The sequence below is a fragment of the Salmo salar genome, chromosome 07 (assembly GCF_965601325.2).
Source record: "Salmo salar chromosome 07, fSalSal1, whole genome shotgun sequence".
Taxonomy (NCBI): domain Eukaryota; kingdom Metazoa; phylum Chordata; class Actinopteri; order Salmoniformes; family Salmonidae; genus Salmo; species Salmo salar.
Window position 1 is genome coordinate 60578576 of NC_138297.1, and position 16307 is coordinate 60594882.

Genomic DNA, 16307 nt, shown 5'->3' on the forward strand with positions numbered 1-16307 from the left:
ATCCAGCAGTAAAATCTGCAGACGGCTCAGTTCCTGTTTGACACAAGCTGCTTTACTGAGAAAGGAGATGTGATGTGAGACGTTTGTGTCCTGTCCTGGTTCAATCATCTGTACCTGAAGCATGGGGCAGCTACTGCTGCAGGGATTGCTGTGGGCTGCGATTTTCCTGGGCTCATCTGTCCCTAATATCGAGTCCTCAGAGTACAACCCATTTCCTGGCATCACCGACAAGAAGTTCATCGACGACTGTGTGAGGATACACAACGACAACCGATCCTCTGTGAATCCACCAGCCAGAAATATGCTCTACATGGTAAGCTGTGAGGCAATGAGAGCATGCAACACTGTGAATTCTCAAGTCAAAACTCAGCAATACCATAATATAGCTGATACTGGTTCCATGTAAATCATTCAGAATTGGATTGTTTTTGCAGATAGAAATGCGACAATTACGAATATGCAATACGTGAATAGTGCTTCAACGCTTCCTAAAGCAACAACAATGCTTATAAACATTGCCTTGGAGTAGGCTATAGTTGAATAAGACAGGGCTCTACACTGTCCTTTTTTACAAGGAGCATGTGTGCGCCTAAGTTGAAAAATGTAGGCGCACACAAAGAAATGTAGGAGCACAATGAAAAATTTGAGGTAAGGTAATAAAGCTAGAATCCTACATTTTTCGAGGCGCACCGGTGCTCCTAAATAAAAATTCCGTGTCACAGACAAAATATGTAGGCGCATAGGAAAGTAAAATGGTCGCACTGTAGAGCCCTGTAAAACAATGTTAGCATGAAAGGAGGACAGGCCACTCAGATCCATAGAGGTGTGTAATCAGTTTCACATCACATATTTTTTAGACACCCACTAATTTGGTTGTATTTTTTTTCTCAAGACGTGGGATGAGGGCTTGGCCATCACTGCAAGGGCCTGGGCAAGACACTGTGATTTCCAGCACAACATCTACCTGAAAGAGGTCAGACGGGTCCACCCTGTCTTCTCCTCCGTGGGAGAGAACATCTGGGCAGGATACCCGCCCTCCACATTCTCCGTCATGCGCGCCATGGATTTATGGGTCAAAGAAGTGAAAGATTACTCATACCAAAGCAATGGGTGTAGACAAGGAAAAATGTGTGGCCACTATACACAGGTACGTGTCCTCTACTGTAGCATCACTGCTAAAAACCATCAAAACGACAAAATGCAGTTTTAGCATTGGGCCAGTAACCAAACGGTTGCTAGTTCAAATCCCCGAGCCAACTAGGTGAAAAATCTATTGATCTGTCCTTGAGCATGGCACTTAACCCTAATTGCACCAGGGGCGCCGTCAATAACGGCTGATCCCTGGCCTTGACCGCACTCTCCGAAGCTGTCTCAGGGAGCGTGGGATATGCAAAAAACACCTATTTCACACCACACAGGTTACACACAAATAAGCACCCACTATTTGACCTATTGTAAAAAAGGGAAACTCAATATTTCATCATCTTTGCCGACTGTATGTTTGCTTGCATTCCCAGGTTGTATGGGCGACGAGCTACAAGGTTGGTTGCGCCGTCCAAATATGCCCGAATGGTGTCGACAGGACTTCGTTTTCTGATAAAGAGGGAGCCATATTTGTTTGTAACTATGCCGAAGCGTAAGTCAGACTGAATACACATTCAATTTACGAAGCATAAGGCAGGCTGATTTAATTTCGTATATCTGTGTATTCAAATTGTATTGGTCACATACACATATTTAGAAGATGTTATTTGCACGTGTAGCGAAATGCTTGTGTTCCTAGCTCCAACAATGCAGTAATATCTAATAATTCATGTACACTTAAAGGAAAATTTCACCTAAAAACTACTTTGGTAATTGTTTCATTAGTCCATTGTATATGTAGACCCAAAAAGTGTTACATGTCAGCAATTTCAAGACACAGTTGGAAGTTTACATACACCTTAGCCAAATACATTTAAACTTGGTTTTTCACAATTCCTGACATTTAATCCTAGTAAAAATTCCCTGTCTTAGGTCAGTTAGGATCACCACTTTATTTTAAGAATTTGAAATGTCAGAATAATAGTAGAGAGAATGATTTATTTCAGCTTTAATTTATTTCATCACATTCCCAGTGGGTCAGAAGTTTACATACACTCAATTAGTATTTGGTAGCATTGCCTTTAAATTGTTTCACTTGGGTCAAACGTTTCAGGTAGCATTCCACAAGCTTCCCACAATAAGTTGGGTGAATTTTGGCCCATTCCTCCTGACAGAGGTGGTGTAACTAAATCAGGTTTGTAGGCCTCCTTGCTCGCACACACTTTTTCAGTTCTGCCCACAACTTTTCTCTGGGAATGAGGTCATGGCTTTGTGATGGCTACTCCAATACCTTGACATTGTTGTCCTTAAGCCATAACTTTGGAAGTATGCTTGGGGTCATTGTCCATTTGGAAGACCCATTTGCGACCAAGCTTTAACTTCCTATCGGATGTCTTGAGATGTTACTTCAATATATCCACATAATTTTCTTACCTCATGATGCCATCTATTTTGTGAAGTGCAGCAGTCCCTCCTGCAGCAAAGCACCCCCCAAAACATGATGCTGCTACCCCCGTGCTTCACGGTTGGGATGGTGTTCTTCGGCTTGCAAGCCTCCCCCTTTCTCCTCCAGACATAACGATGGTCATTATGGCCAAACAGTTCTATTTTTGTTTCATCAGACCAGAGGACATTTCTCCAAAAAGTACGATCTTTGTCCCCATGTGCAGTTGCAAACCATAGTCTGGCATTTTTCTGGCGGTTTTGGAGCAGTGGCTTTTTCCTTGCTGAGCGGCCTTTCAGGTTATGACGACGTAGGACTCGTTTTAATGTGGATATAGATACTTTTGTACCTGTTTACTCCAGCATCTTCACAAGGTCCTTTGCTGTTGTTCTGGGATTGATTTGCACTTTTTGCACCAAAGTACGTTCATCTCTAGGAGACAGAACGCGTCCCCTTCCTGAGCGGTATGACGGCTGCGCGGTCCCATGGTGTTTATACTTGCATACTATTGTTTGTACAGATGAACGTGGTACCTTCAGGCGTTTGGAAATTGCTCCCAAGGATGAACCAGACTTGTGGAGGTCTACAATTTTTTTTCTGAGGTCTTGGCTGATTTCTTTTGATTTTCTCATGATGTCAAGCAAAAAGGCACTGAGTTTGAAGGTAGGCCTTGAAATACATCCACAGGTACACCTCCAATTGCCTCAAATTATGTCAATTAGCCTATCAAAAGCTTCTAAAGCCATGACATAATTTTCTGGAATTTTCCAAGCTGTTTAAAGGCACAGTCAACTTAGTGTATTGTTAAAGTTGCGTCAATTCGATCTGGTATCGGAACAAAATAGTCAGCACATAGTAACTTCTGATTTCTTTGTACTTTAATTAATGCAAACCCTTGAAGGGTAAATAGGTGGTTCGTATATACGGGCTCCCTGTAACACCTCGCAGGACAAAACAGAGAACTGAAATGACTTAAGTTCTTCCTTAAATACTTCTTGACAGACGTAGTTCCCTCTCCCTGAGGGCCTGTCATAGTAGAGGCTTGGGTGTGGTTTAGACTTACTCCAGCCTATCGTTGGCGTGCAGGCTGGTCCCAGCCTCTAGACGCATCTTTGTTGCCAGGCATAGTTGTCTTCTAGCTTATCTTCGTGTGTGTAACCGAGAGTCAGACACTCAAGGACAGTGCCTGTTTTTATGCTACAGCTATCTTCCATTCTACCAGCCCCTCCCGTACACCTGTCCTTGAGCGGCCCCACAACCAGGCATTGTGTGCGTGTGTCACGAGTCTACTCAGCCTACACTACTAGCCAGCAACCCTCCAGTTAGTCATGTCTATTATATGTCGCTCAATCTATGTTAATACAATATAAACCTCTTATGTTTAGCATTAGTATTCATAAGTTATGCACCACAACTAATTTTATTATATAGGTTATGCAAACAAATAGTTGGTTAAACCCTAACAATCCCCCTTTTCACACCTGATAGGTGTGAATACATAAGTTCTTAAAATTTCAGGGAAATTTTGAGATTCCCCTTTTGACACCCCCTAGGGTGTCACTCAACACAATTTTAAATTCCCATTTTAATGATTAAATGATTAGTTTAAAAAACCTCAAGTCCTTCCGGCTACACCTCACTTGTACTAGGTTGACTACCAGCCACCCAGGAACTTCAAACCTTCACATAAGGAAAGACAAATAGTACACAGGATAAATTCAAAACATATTATTTAAAAAACGTATAAAAAGAAGACCTTTTTGCGACAGTGGCTACACCTAACATGTGTGGGACGGACTCTTTGTCCCTGAACTTAAAACCTTCACATCCACCTGTCACTACATTCAATACATATGAGAACATTTTAGATAAGCTTTATTCAACCACTTCCCCAACAGCAAACCAAGGATCGTCCTCAGACAGACCCGTCTTTTGCCCAGAGGTTGATTCAGTATCCACTGGGGTCACTTCCATCAAAGGCATCATTCCGGTTGCTCTGACAACATCTGTAAGATATTTTCTCAAGCAAGGGATTATACACAACACATCAATAATAAGAACACAAGCACTAGGGTCAGAAATCCAGTAACCACCATAGATGTGTACTTACCAAAAAAGATATTCATCCAATTCCCCTCGCCTACCCCCGCTACACCCTTCATCTCAGCAGATAGCTTGTCAAGTCTCAGTAGGGCTTTTGTAATGCTACCATAGGGCTGGTGTTATTAGGGAAAAAAGTACAGCATTGTTCACCAAACGTTTTATACACCCCCCATTATTAGCCAATATCATACCCAACTCCAATCTATTTTGTCTAGCGGTTCTAGTGGTAGCCTCTAGTTGCTCAGCCATACCTGTCAGTGCAGTGCGAGTATAGTTAACAAATCTCTGTTGGTTATAATATATCCTTCTATATTAACACACGCACACATCAATAGAGAACTCAACCCAGCTTTAGGTGGCTGTATTTTTCCCACAGTACACATACATTCCTTATCAACCTTGCCACCTGTCTTCTAATCTCCTGCCCACTAGCCGTTCCCAGGCCGTTGTTACTCTCCCTAACTTAAGGAGGCTTCTTCTCCTGTTCCCTTCCCAAGGTCGTCTTATCAACTCTGCCCTGCTCATTCTGGTAACAGTGTCTTACTCACACAGTATTGGAATATAGTTTTTAACCCATTATTATAGCCTTATTTTGAATACATTTCAACAGGTTATAAGGTTTCTGAGTGAAATCTTTTAGTCAAACCTTTCATTACATCCACCCGATTGGCTAAATATTTCACATACATTATAACACATCTATTTTTATTGGATTCAGCAATTTCACACAAAATCAAACTAATTCAGGAAACTCTAAAGATGGTCTCATCTAACATGGGCTCCTCATAACTGAATGAATCCTCCACTAGGCTCGGCGGTAGGTATTTGTCGTCCCACTGATCTGAACTTTGACTCGGTCCGTATCTCACCATCTGCTCCGTTATCGATCTCTCTAGAGTTCTGGAAATGAGACCTCTCGCACAAGGGACCAAACAACAACCACACAACCACACTCATACAGGTGAAATCTGCCCATAATACAGTTCTTACAACACTTTTCCATTTCCCAAACATGAGCTGTGTTATCAGGAATGTACGTACAGCAATGAACCTAATCATTCTACCTACACCATCCTCTTTTGCCAGTAACATATCGAGAGTCAGTCTATTTTACCAGGTCATGAGGGAGGTGGCGGATAATTGGTCAGAGAACCTCTTTACTGCATCCCCGGTTTCATTCATGAATCTCTGTTGAATATAAAAGATGTCATTAATCCCATCCACATTTTTTATTTATTGTCAACCACCAAAATAATGTAGTGTTAAAGCGTTCACATATTTGATTCATAGCTTTGTATTCATCTGGAACTTCCCTGAGGATGCCAATAGCATCCATCTAGACAAAGCTACTCCCATCCTGGTCAAAACTCCTCCTGTGCCTACTTTAGCCTCCTATAACTGGCCTCTGATGACTAACTCGAACTGGTTGGACCAATAACCCCGGGCGCAAGTTCTTAACCACCCTTTGTGGTAATTTCTGTCGTATGCGTCCTTTGCTGGTACTAGCCCACCCTACATCAGTTATAGGTGCTATGAGGTTAAGAATTTTCTATTCATCTTTCAAACCTAAGTCAGTCACATTCACGATTACTTTCAGCCGTTAACCTGTTGGGGGTAGGGGACAGTATTTACACGGCCGGATAAAAAACGTACCCGATTTAATCTGGTTATTACTACTGCCCAGAAACTAGAATATGCATATAATTATTGGCTTTGGATAGAAAACACCCTAACGTTTCTAAAACTGTTTGAATGGTGTCTGTGAGTATAACAGAACTCATATGGCAGGCAAAAACCTGAGAAGATTCTGAACAGGAAGTGGCCTGTCTGACAAGTTCTTGTTCATCTTGGCTCTTTTTATTGAAGACTGAGGATCTTTGCTGTAACGTGACACTTCCTACGGCTCCCATAGGCTCTCAGAACCCGGGAAAAAGCTGAATGATATCGAGGCAGCCCCGGGCTGAAACACATTATCGCCTTTGGCAAGTGGCCGATCAGAGGACAATGGGCTTAGGCGCGTGCACGAGTCGACCCCATGCTTTATTTTCTTTCATCTTTTTACCTAAACGCAGATTCCCGGTCGGAATATTATCGCTTTTTTACGAGAAAAATTGCATAAAAATTGATTTTAAACAGCGGTTGACATGCTTCGAAGTACGGTAATGGAATATTTAGATTTTTTTGGTCACGAAATGCGTCGTGCTCGTCACCCTTCTTTACCCTTTCGGATAGTGTCTTGAACACACGAACAAAACGCCGCTGTTTGGATATAACTATGGATTATTTGGGACCAAACCAACATTTGTTATTGAAGTAGAAGTCCTGGGAGTGCATTCTGACGAAGAACACCAAAGGTAATAACATTTTTCTTATAGTAAATCTGACTTTGGTGAGTGCTAAACTTGCTGGGTGTCTAAATAGCTAGCCCTGTGATGCCGGGCTATCTACTTAGAATATTGCAAAATATGCTTTCACCGAAAAGCTATTTTAAAATCGGACATATCGAGTGCATAGAGGAGTTCTGTATCTATAATTCTTAAAATAATTGTTATGCTTTTTGTGAACGTTTATTGTGAGTAATTTAGTAAATTTTTAGTAAATTCACCGGAAGTTTGCGGGGGGTATGCTAGTTCTGAACGTCACATGCTAATGTAAAAAGCTGGTTTTTGATATAAATAAGAACTTGATTGAACAAAACATGCATATATTGTATAACATAATGTCCTAGGTGTGTCATCTGATGAAGATCATCAAAGGTTAGTGCTGCATTTAGCTGTCTTCTGGGTTTTTGTGACATTATATGCTAGCTTGAAAAATGGGTGTCTGATTATTTCTGTCTGGGTACTCTGCTGACATAATCTAATGTTTTGCTTTCGTTGTAAAGCCTTTTTGAAATCGGACAGTGTGGTTAGATTAACGAGAGTCTTGTCTTTAAAATGCTGTAAAATAGTCATATGTTTGAGAAATTACTCACGATAAACATTCACAAAAAGCATAACAATTATTTTAAGAATTATAGATACAGAACTCCTCTATGCACTCGATATGTCCGATTTTAAAATAGCTTTTTGGTGAAAGCACATTTTGCAATATTCTAAGTACATAGCCCAGCATCACAGGCTAGCTATTTAGACACCCGGCAAGTTTAGCACTCACCAATATCAGATTTACTATTATAAAAGTTTGATTACCTTTTGTTGTCTTCGTCAGAATGCACTCCCAGGACTGCTACTTCAATAACAAATGTTGGTTTGGTCCAAAATAATCCATCGTTATATCCGAATTGCGGCGTTTTGTTCGTGTGTCCCAGACACTATCCGAAATGGTAAATCAGGGTCGCGCATGGCGCAATTCGTGACAAAAAATTCTAAATATTCCATTACTGTACTTCGAAGCATGTCAACCGCTGTTTAAAATCAATTTTTATGCAATTTATTTCGTAAAAAAGCGATAATATTCCGACCGGGAATCTCCTTTTCGGCAAACAGAGGAAAAAAAAAATCACAAAGACGGGGGCGGCCAGGGCACGCGCCTAAGCCCACAGTCCCTTGATCGGCCACTTGAGAAAGGCGATAATGTGTTTCAGCCTGGGGCTGGGATGACGACATTCTGTTTTTTCCCGGGCTCTGAGCGCCCATGGAAGACGTAGGAAGTGTCACGTTAGAGCAGAGATCCTTTGTAAAAGATAGAGATGGCAAAGAAGTTCAAGAAATGGTCAGACAGGCCACTTCCTGTAAAGGAATCTCTCAGGTTTTGACCTGCCATTTGAGTTCTGTTATACTCACAGACACCATTCAAACAGTTTTAGAAACTTTGGAGTGTTTTCTATCCAAAGCCAATAATTATATGCATATTCTAGTTACTGGGCAGGAGTAGTAACCAGATTAAATCGGGTACGTTTTTTATCCAGCCGTGAAAATACTGCCCCCTAGCCATAACAGGTTAAATCCTACATCTTGATCTTCTTTGACTCCTTATTCTGTAAGTCACTCATCAGTGTATTATATAGTTTATCTTCTACTTCTTCTCAATGACAACGGTATCGTATGATTAGTGCCAGAAGGTGGTGGATCTGAATGTATCAGAAAGATTAGACTATGATGCAGCTCAGAGTCTCTACTCTTCCCAAAAACCGCCAACCCTCTCCTGCCCTTAGTCTCTCTGCTAGGTACCACCCCATACTCACACCTCTAGGAGCACACACCCCCGGACCCTGTTGGTACTCGGTTCTTCTCCTAACTCTGTGTGTGATCAGCAGTGCTCATATGTGTACATACCTTCTTGCAGTGGGTAACGTGGACCCAAGTGACTCTCTCAGCTTTTCTAATGGCAAAAGCAGTGGTTTAACAGAACCTGGTATGGGCCTTCCCAACGGTGTTGCTTCCAGTTTTTTCTCCTCAGGGACTGGATCCACACCCAGTCTCCTGGTTGTACTGAATGAATCACCTTCTCCTGTAATTCACCTGTTGGACACAAAATCTTGGACATACGGGTTTGGTTAACAAACAGTCTTCTCATGTGTTCTGTTAGTATTTCTTCAACTTCTATGTCTACCTGTTCTGGTATCTCTAACTCTGGCATTCTATAGGCTCTACCTGATTAGCTAAACTGTCATCCATCATTTAAAGAGATGGCTCCTAGTAAACCAACTCTAGGGATAATATCTTGACTTAATATTTTAGCTACCATAATCATGTCCACCAAGTAAGTTGGGAACGCTTCTACCCATTTGCTATACTTATCTGTTATTGTTAAACACCCCTTCTTCCCCTCAATTCGGAATAGTTCAATAAGTCCATTTCCAAATGTTGGAAAGGATATTCTACAAAAATTGTGTTAAGTAATTATCCTAACCTGTTCTATCGTCTGCCCTACCATACGCCCCTATTTATACATGGCTCAAGCCATGTATCAATATTGCTGCATATCTAAACAAATCATTATAGGAGTTCAACTATCATAATCAGATCAAAAATGACTAATCTGAACCACTCCACAAAGAAAGATTATTGTACCCTTATCGTCATTCAGTCTTCTCATTGGTTCAAATTATCAACTGTGTCTAAGAACTTTAACTCCATCATAATTATCAGTTCTACAAATTTCCTTAAAGTCAGTATCACAAATGACCTTAAATTCACCATCCAAATGGCTTTTCATTGCGGCTGATCAGACCACAAAAGGAAAAGTCACCAGAGGGGTCAAAAGTCATACCACCCTTTCAGAACCGTGTTTCTTACTACTTTAGATAAATGAAGGCTAAGAACTTCATCCACATTTTTGTATCTCAAGTTCCCAGAACATTCCCTATCAAACGAATTTCACGTGTTTAATTAAAACTCAGAAAACAAAACTTCAAAATGCCATGTGTGTCTACCCCTTTAAGATATCCTGTCCCTAGGTATTTTCCAAAGAGAGCTAAGCGCTCCTTTTTCCATAAAGTAACCACAAACATTTGGTCATCATTCCTTATACTACACCGATTCAGAAACCCAAACGTTAGCTACAAACAAAACCTAATAATAACTCCACTGTACTTCCTCAAATCATTAATAATTTGTTTTAAACTTCCTCAACGGTTCTGTGTACTTTAATTGAACATACACTACCCTTGGATAAAATATTTTACTTCCAATCTATAAAACTCCATATTTTAACGTACTATTTGACTAATTTGACCCAAGATTGCTTAAAACCTTAAAACCCCTTCAGTTTGTCTGCAAACCAGCCCATTCTGTTTGCTAGGAATACCCTGCCATTATAAACAACTGAGTTTAATGTGCACCGTCCCTGTAAATATAAAATGAACTCCACCTGTAATTCACTTTAATGACTTGACATTTTTCCATGCAATGTTCAATTCACTGGTATTACTAAACAATCAATACCACAAATCAATAACCAGAATTTATCACATCACAAAATGCTTCCTTCCAGCCAAACATAGCCCAGCGCTCACACCCCACTCTCCTCTTTTCACCCGTAGGGAAAAACATTACCTCTTTTCAAACAGCGTTCTGCCTTTCCTCTATCGCAAGATTAAAACCAATGTTCCAACTGTATCTCTCTTTCGGCTCCACATACCTTATGCATCTTTCTTACCATTAGTCCCAACTTTAACCCATCCAAACTTCCATCAAATTCAAACTTCCTTCTCCACCTTGGACCGAAATAAATATTTATTTTATATCATTTAACTCCATGTATCGCTCATCTCCCGTTAATTCCTGCACCTCCTTTAAGGTGTTTGTTTGTTAAATTACTATCGTAGTTATTCTGCTCCTTTTCCCACTCTAGAATTTTAAGAAGGAGTATTCGTATGAATCTTAAATTACACTGCTAAAAAAAATTAAGGGAACACTTAAACAACACATCCTAGATCTGAATGAAATAAATAATGTTATTTCTTTACATAGTTGAATGTGCTGACAACAAAATCACACAAAAATAATCAATGTAAATCCAATTTATCAACCCATGCAGGTCTGGATTTGGAGTCACACTCAAAATTAAAGTGGAAAACCACACTACAGGCTGATCCAACTTTGATGTAATGTCCTTAAAACAAGTCAAAATGAGGCTCAGTAGTGTGTGTGGCCTCCACGTGCCTGTATGACCTCCCTACAACGCCTGGGCATGCTCCTGATGAGGTGGCGGATGGTCTCCTGAGGGATCTCCTCCCAGACCTGGACTAAAGCATCCGCCAACTCCTGGACAGTCTGTGGTGCAACTTGGCGTTGGTGGATGGAGCGAGACATGATGTCCCAGATGTGCTCAATTGGATTCAGGTCTGGGGAATGGGCGGGCCAGTCCATAGCATCAATGCCTTCCTCTTGCAGGAACTGCTGACACACTCCAGCCACATGAGGTCTAGCATTGTCTTGCATTAGGAGGAACCCAGGGCCAACCGCACCAGCATATGGTCTCACAGGGGGTCTGAGGATCTCATCTCGGTACCTAATGGCAGTCAGGCTACCTCTGGCGAGCACATGGAGGGCTGTGCGGCCCCCCAAAGAAATGCCACCCCACACCATGACTGACCCACTGCCAAACCGGTCATGCTGGAGGATGTTGCAGGCAGCAGAACGTTCTCCAGACTCACGTCTGTCACGTGCTCAGTGTGAACCTGCTTTCATCTGTGAAGAGCACAGGGCGCCAGTGGCAAATTTGCCAATCTTGGTGTTCTCTGGCAAATGCCAAACATCCTGCACGGTGTTGGGCTGTAAGCACAACCCCCACTTGTGTACGTCGGGCCCTCATACCACCCTCATGGAGTCTGTTTCTGACCATTTGAGCAGACACATGCACATTTGTGGCCTGCTGGAGGTCATTTTGCAGGGCTCTGGCAGTGCTCCTCCTGCTCCTCCTTGCACAAAGGCGGAGGTAGCGGTCCTGCTGCTGGGTTGTTGCCCTCCTACGGCCTCCTCCACGTCTCCTGATGTACTGGCCTGTCTCCTGGTAGCGCCTCCATGCTCTGGACACTACGCTGACAGACACAGCAAACCTTCTTGCCACAGCTCGCATTGATGTGCCATCCTGGATGAGCTGCACTACCTGAGCCACTTGTGTGGGTTGTAGACTCCGTCTCATGCTACCACTAGAGTGAAAGCACCGCCAGCATTCAAAAGTGAACAAAACATCAGACAGGAAGCATAGGAACTGAGAAGTGGTCTGTGGTCTCCACCTGCACAACCACTCCTTTATTGGGGATGTCTTGCTAATTGCCTATAACTTCCACCTGATGTCTATTCCATTTGCACAACAGCATGTGAAATGTATTGTCAATCAGTGTTGCTTCCTAAGTGGACAGTTTGATTTCACAAAAGTGTGATTGACTTGGAGTTACATTGTGTTGTTTAAGTGTTCCCTTTATTTTTTTGAGCAGTATATATTTTATTCTATGTGTTTTTTTATTTTTTTTAAACTCTGATTCAATTACAATCTGTGTGTACTTGCTATTGATCTCTATGTGTGTGCTGTATTTTCCTTTGTCCATGTCCTATTGGTAATTTCCTCTAGGGTCCCAGAATAATTTCTTTCATGACTTTTGATAGATCCATTAGGTCTCACATGTATATGGCTTTTGACCCTCTTATCTATCTCACACGCAATTATCCTCTTACCCCTGTGGAAACTTCCCAATGTGTCTATGTGTTGTACAATCTATGTGTATCTCTTTCTTGAAACTTTATCTATAGAGGTGACTTTTAATCGGACATTAGGTCGCATATGTATGCAACTATCTGTTGCTCCTTGTAACTTTTGACAATAATATCTGTATCTCACTCCGCCATATTAGGTTTCCCTTCTTCAATGGATAATCAGACCTAGATTTGCTCCTCCGGAAGATCTGACCATCCCCTCCTTTTCCACTCTCTCTTCTTTTGATGCCATTTTGTTAATAAATTCAATCAGTTCAATATCTCCTTTATTCTACACCTAATTTGGACATATAATTTTATCTCCAGCCTTTTTATTGTCCTATTACTATTTTATCTTTAACCTTCTAGTTTACTAAATTCAACCAGCTAAATATCTAATTTTATTTTACACCTAAAGTAGGCATATAATCTTAACTTTAACTGCTATTATGTTATCCTTCCCTTGCCTTTAATTTCCTCATTTATTAGCCCCCTTTTATCACGCCTACAACCTCACCTCCTTTCCCAAGAATGACTCCGCCGTCTCGCCGGTCACCCAGTATTCTTATCTAAAATTTTCCGACCCCAGTCGTACCTATATCCCCGGGTCGCACCCTACAAGTTACGATCCCAGCCGAGATTTCAGTACAAACCTCGCCGGCAGCAATTGCTATTTCAATTATTCCCTATATCCCCGGGTCGCACCCTACAAGTTACGATCCCAGCCGGAGATTTCAGTATACTTATCTAGTTCTATATCCCCGGGTCGCACCCTACAAGTTACGATCCCAGCCGGAGATTTCAGTATTTTCTAGTTCTATATCCCCGGGTCGCACCCTACACGTTACGATCCCAGCTGGAGATTTCAGTATTTTCTAGTTCTATATCCCCGGGTCGCACCCTACAAGTTACGATCCCAGCCGGAGATTTCAGTATACTTATCTAGTTCTATATCCCCGGGTCGCACCCTACAAGTGACGATCCCAGCCGGAGATTTCAGTATTTTCTAGTTCTATATCCCCGGGTCGCACCCTACAAGTTACGATCCCAGCCGGAGATTTCAGTATCCAATTAGTCCCTATATCCCCGGGTCGCACCCTTCAAGTGACGATCCCAGCCGGAGATTTCAGTATTTTCTACGGTCTTAATCGTGCCCTACAGTGTCACGGATCTTGCCGGTAGAACAATACTCAAAGTTACCAAGGTAATAACAACACATTCACCATGGGTTTGCATGCCATAATAATGACTCTATAATATTTCTTATCTACTCATAATAATTCATAATTTGGTTCACTTACATCGAACAGGTGCTTCACAAAATTAATTTGGTTAAAGCCAATATGCAGATCTTTAGTTATTATAACAATAGGTGTCTGCTTACCTGTTTTTAGTTGTCCGGACTCTTTGTGAAACACACCGTTCCCCGAGAGCGAAGTCCAATTGGCTGATCAATACTCAGCGAAGTCGTCCCTCTACCAGAACGTCGGGGTTACCATGTTAAAGTTGCGTTAATTCGAATCTGGTATCGGAACAAAATAGTCAGCTCATAGTAACTTCTGATTTCTTTGTACTTTAATTAATGCAAACCCTTGAAGGGTAAATAGGTGGTTCGTATATACGGGCTCCCTGTAACACCTCGCAGGGCAAAACAGAGAACTGAAATGACATCATAAGTTCTTCCTTAAATACTTCTTGACAGACGTAGTTCCCTCTCCCTGAGGGCCTGTCATAGTAGAGGCTTGGGTGTGGTTTAGACTTACTCCAGCCTATCGTTGTCGTGCATGCTGGTCCCAGCCTCTAGACGCATCTTTGTTGCCAGGCATAGTTGTCTTCTAGCTTATCTTCGTGTGTGTAACCGAGAGTCAGACACTCAAGGACAGTGCCTGTTTTTATGCTAGAGCTATCTTCCATTCTACCAGCCCCTCCCGTACACCTGTCCTTGAGCGGCCCCACAACCAGGCATTGTGTGCGTGTGTCACAAGTCTACTCAGCCTACACTACTAGCCAGCAACCCTCCAGTTAGTCATGTCTATTATATGTCGCTCAATCTATGTTAATACAATATAAACCTCTTATGTTTAGCATTAGTATTCATAAGTTATGCACCACAACTAATTTTATTATATAGGTTATGCAAACAAATGGTTGGTTAAACCCTAACAGTATGTAAACTTCTGACCCACTGGAATTGTGATACAGTGAATTTTATAAGTTAAATAATCTGTCTGTAAACAATTGTTGGAAAAATTACTTGTGTCATGCACAAAGCGGATGTCCTAACCGACTTGCCAAAACTATAGTTTGTTAACAAGAAATTTGTGGAGTGGTTGAAAAACGAGTTTTAATGACTAACCTAAGTGCATGTAAACTTCTGACTTCAACTGTATATAACTTCCAAAATACAGAAATGCAGCCGATATGATGCATTTTGCATCATAAGATTCTGCGTTGTGCATCATATGATGCAAAATGAATAATTTCTGGAACACCTGGGGATTTTTGAAAGGTTATTGGAATTATGCAACCTTGCACACATTTTATTTTTTTTGCCCAAGAGAAAGTACAAAGTCTAAGATGCTCTGATTTTAGAATTATGGAAACATTTTGGATAAATTAAAAGGATGTGCATTGCTTTCTCCAGGGGAAACGTGGTTGGGATGTTACCATACCAGGACGGGTTGGAAGAATGCAGCTCTTGTGAGGGTGCAAACAATCAATGCCAGGCCAAGCTCTGCCGTGAGTCTGTCAGCTACCATTTCCCACACCCAATAAAATAAGATGCAGGACAACCCTGCGATAGTCTGAATGTTCAACATATTCCTTCACAACACCACCAATACTCTTTCCCTTGTGCATGCTACACATTCAACAACACCCAATACCATTTTCCATTCGTGACATAACAAAGCTGCCATATTGTCTTTCCTCTTTACAGACAATCCAAAACGAGATGAACAGAAAAGTACGTTTTGAATTCGCAACCCTTAATTTAAATGATCTTCCTAAGCCACAATGGCAGAATGTGTTCTTTGTGACCTACAGCAGCCTTTACTTTACTCATGTGTACAGGTTACAGATGGACCCCCGACTGGGACCCCACCCTGGCCACATGTGGCCCCTGCTGCATGGCCATATTGGCCATCCGACCCTTGGCCCTTCTCCTCACCTTTGTCGCCGCATTTGGAGTACACAAATTGTACCCAAGCATATTTTTTTACGAATAGCTGAGAGGTTTAGATTGATTGACCTGCACTGACGTTCTCATTGTTGTCATGCCTTTCTCAATGTGGTCCTGTCTTTTTTAAATTCCTACAGAGCCTCAAACCAAATTCCCATTGTGGTACAATAAAGTGAACTACTACTAAAATGTATATGCTGCTTTTGCTGCTTCCATTAATGTGTTAAAGGGAAAGTTTACCCCAAAACGTAACCAAAACTATATTTACTGACCTCAAGGAGTTATGCAGCAGTCTTTAATACCAACTCCACGGCAAGCCCTCTAAAGTAAACAATGCCTAAAATAAGAGTAGGAA

The 16307-nt window shown here is 41.6% G+C and overlaps 1 protein-coding gene across 1 annotated transcript; it reads left to right on the forward strand.

The window, feature by feature from the left end:
• The first annotated feature begins 70 nt into the window (after positions 1 to 70).
• glipr1a (GLI pathogenesis-related 1a) lies at positions 71 to 16144 on the forward strand. The gene is given in 6 exon segments (NM_001141535.1): positions 71 to 313; positions 893 to 1147; positions 1518 to 1636; positions 15416 to 15510; positions 15710 to 15736; positions 15844 to 16144. Coding segments are annotated over 6 exon segments (843 nt in total). The 5' UTR covers positions 71 to 121; the 3' UTR covers positions 15999 to 16144.
• Positions 16145 to 16307: the final 163 nt, after the last annotated feature.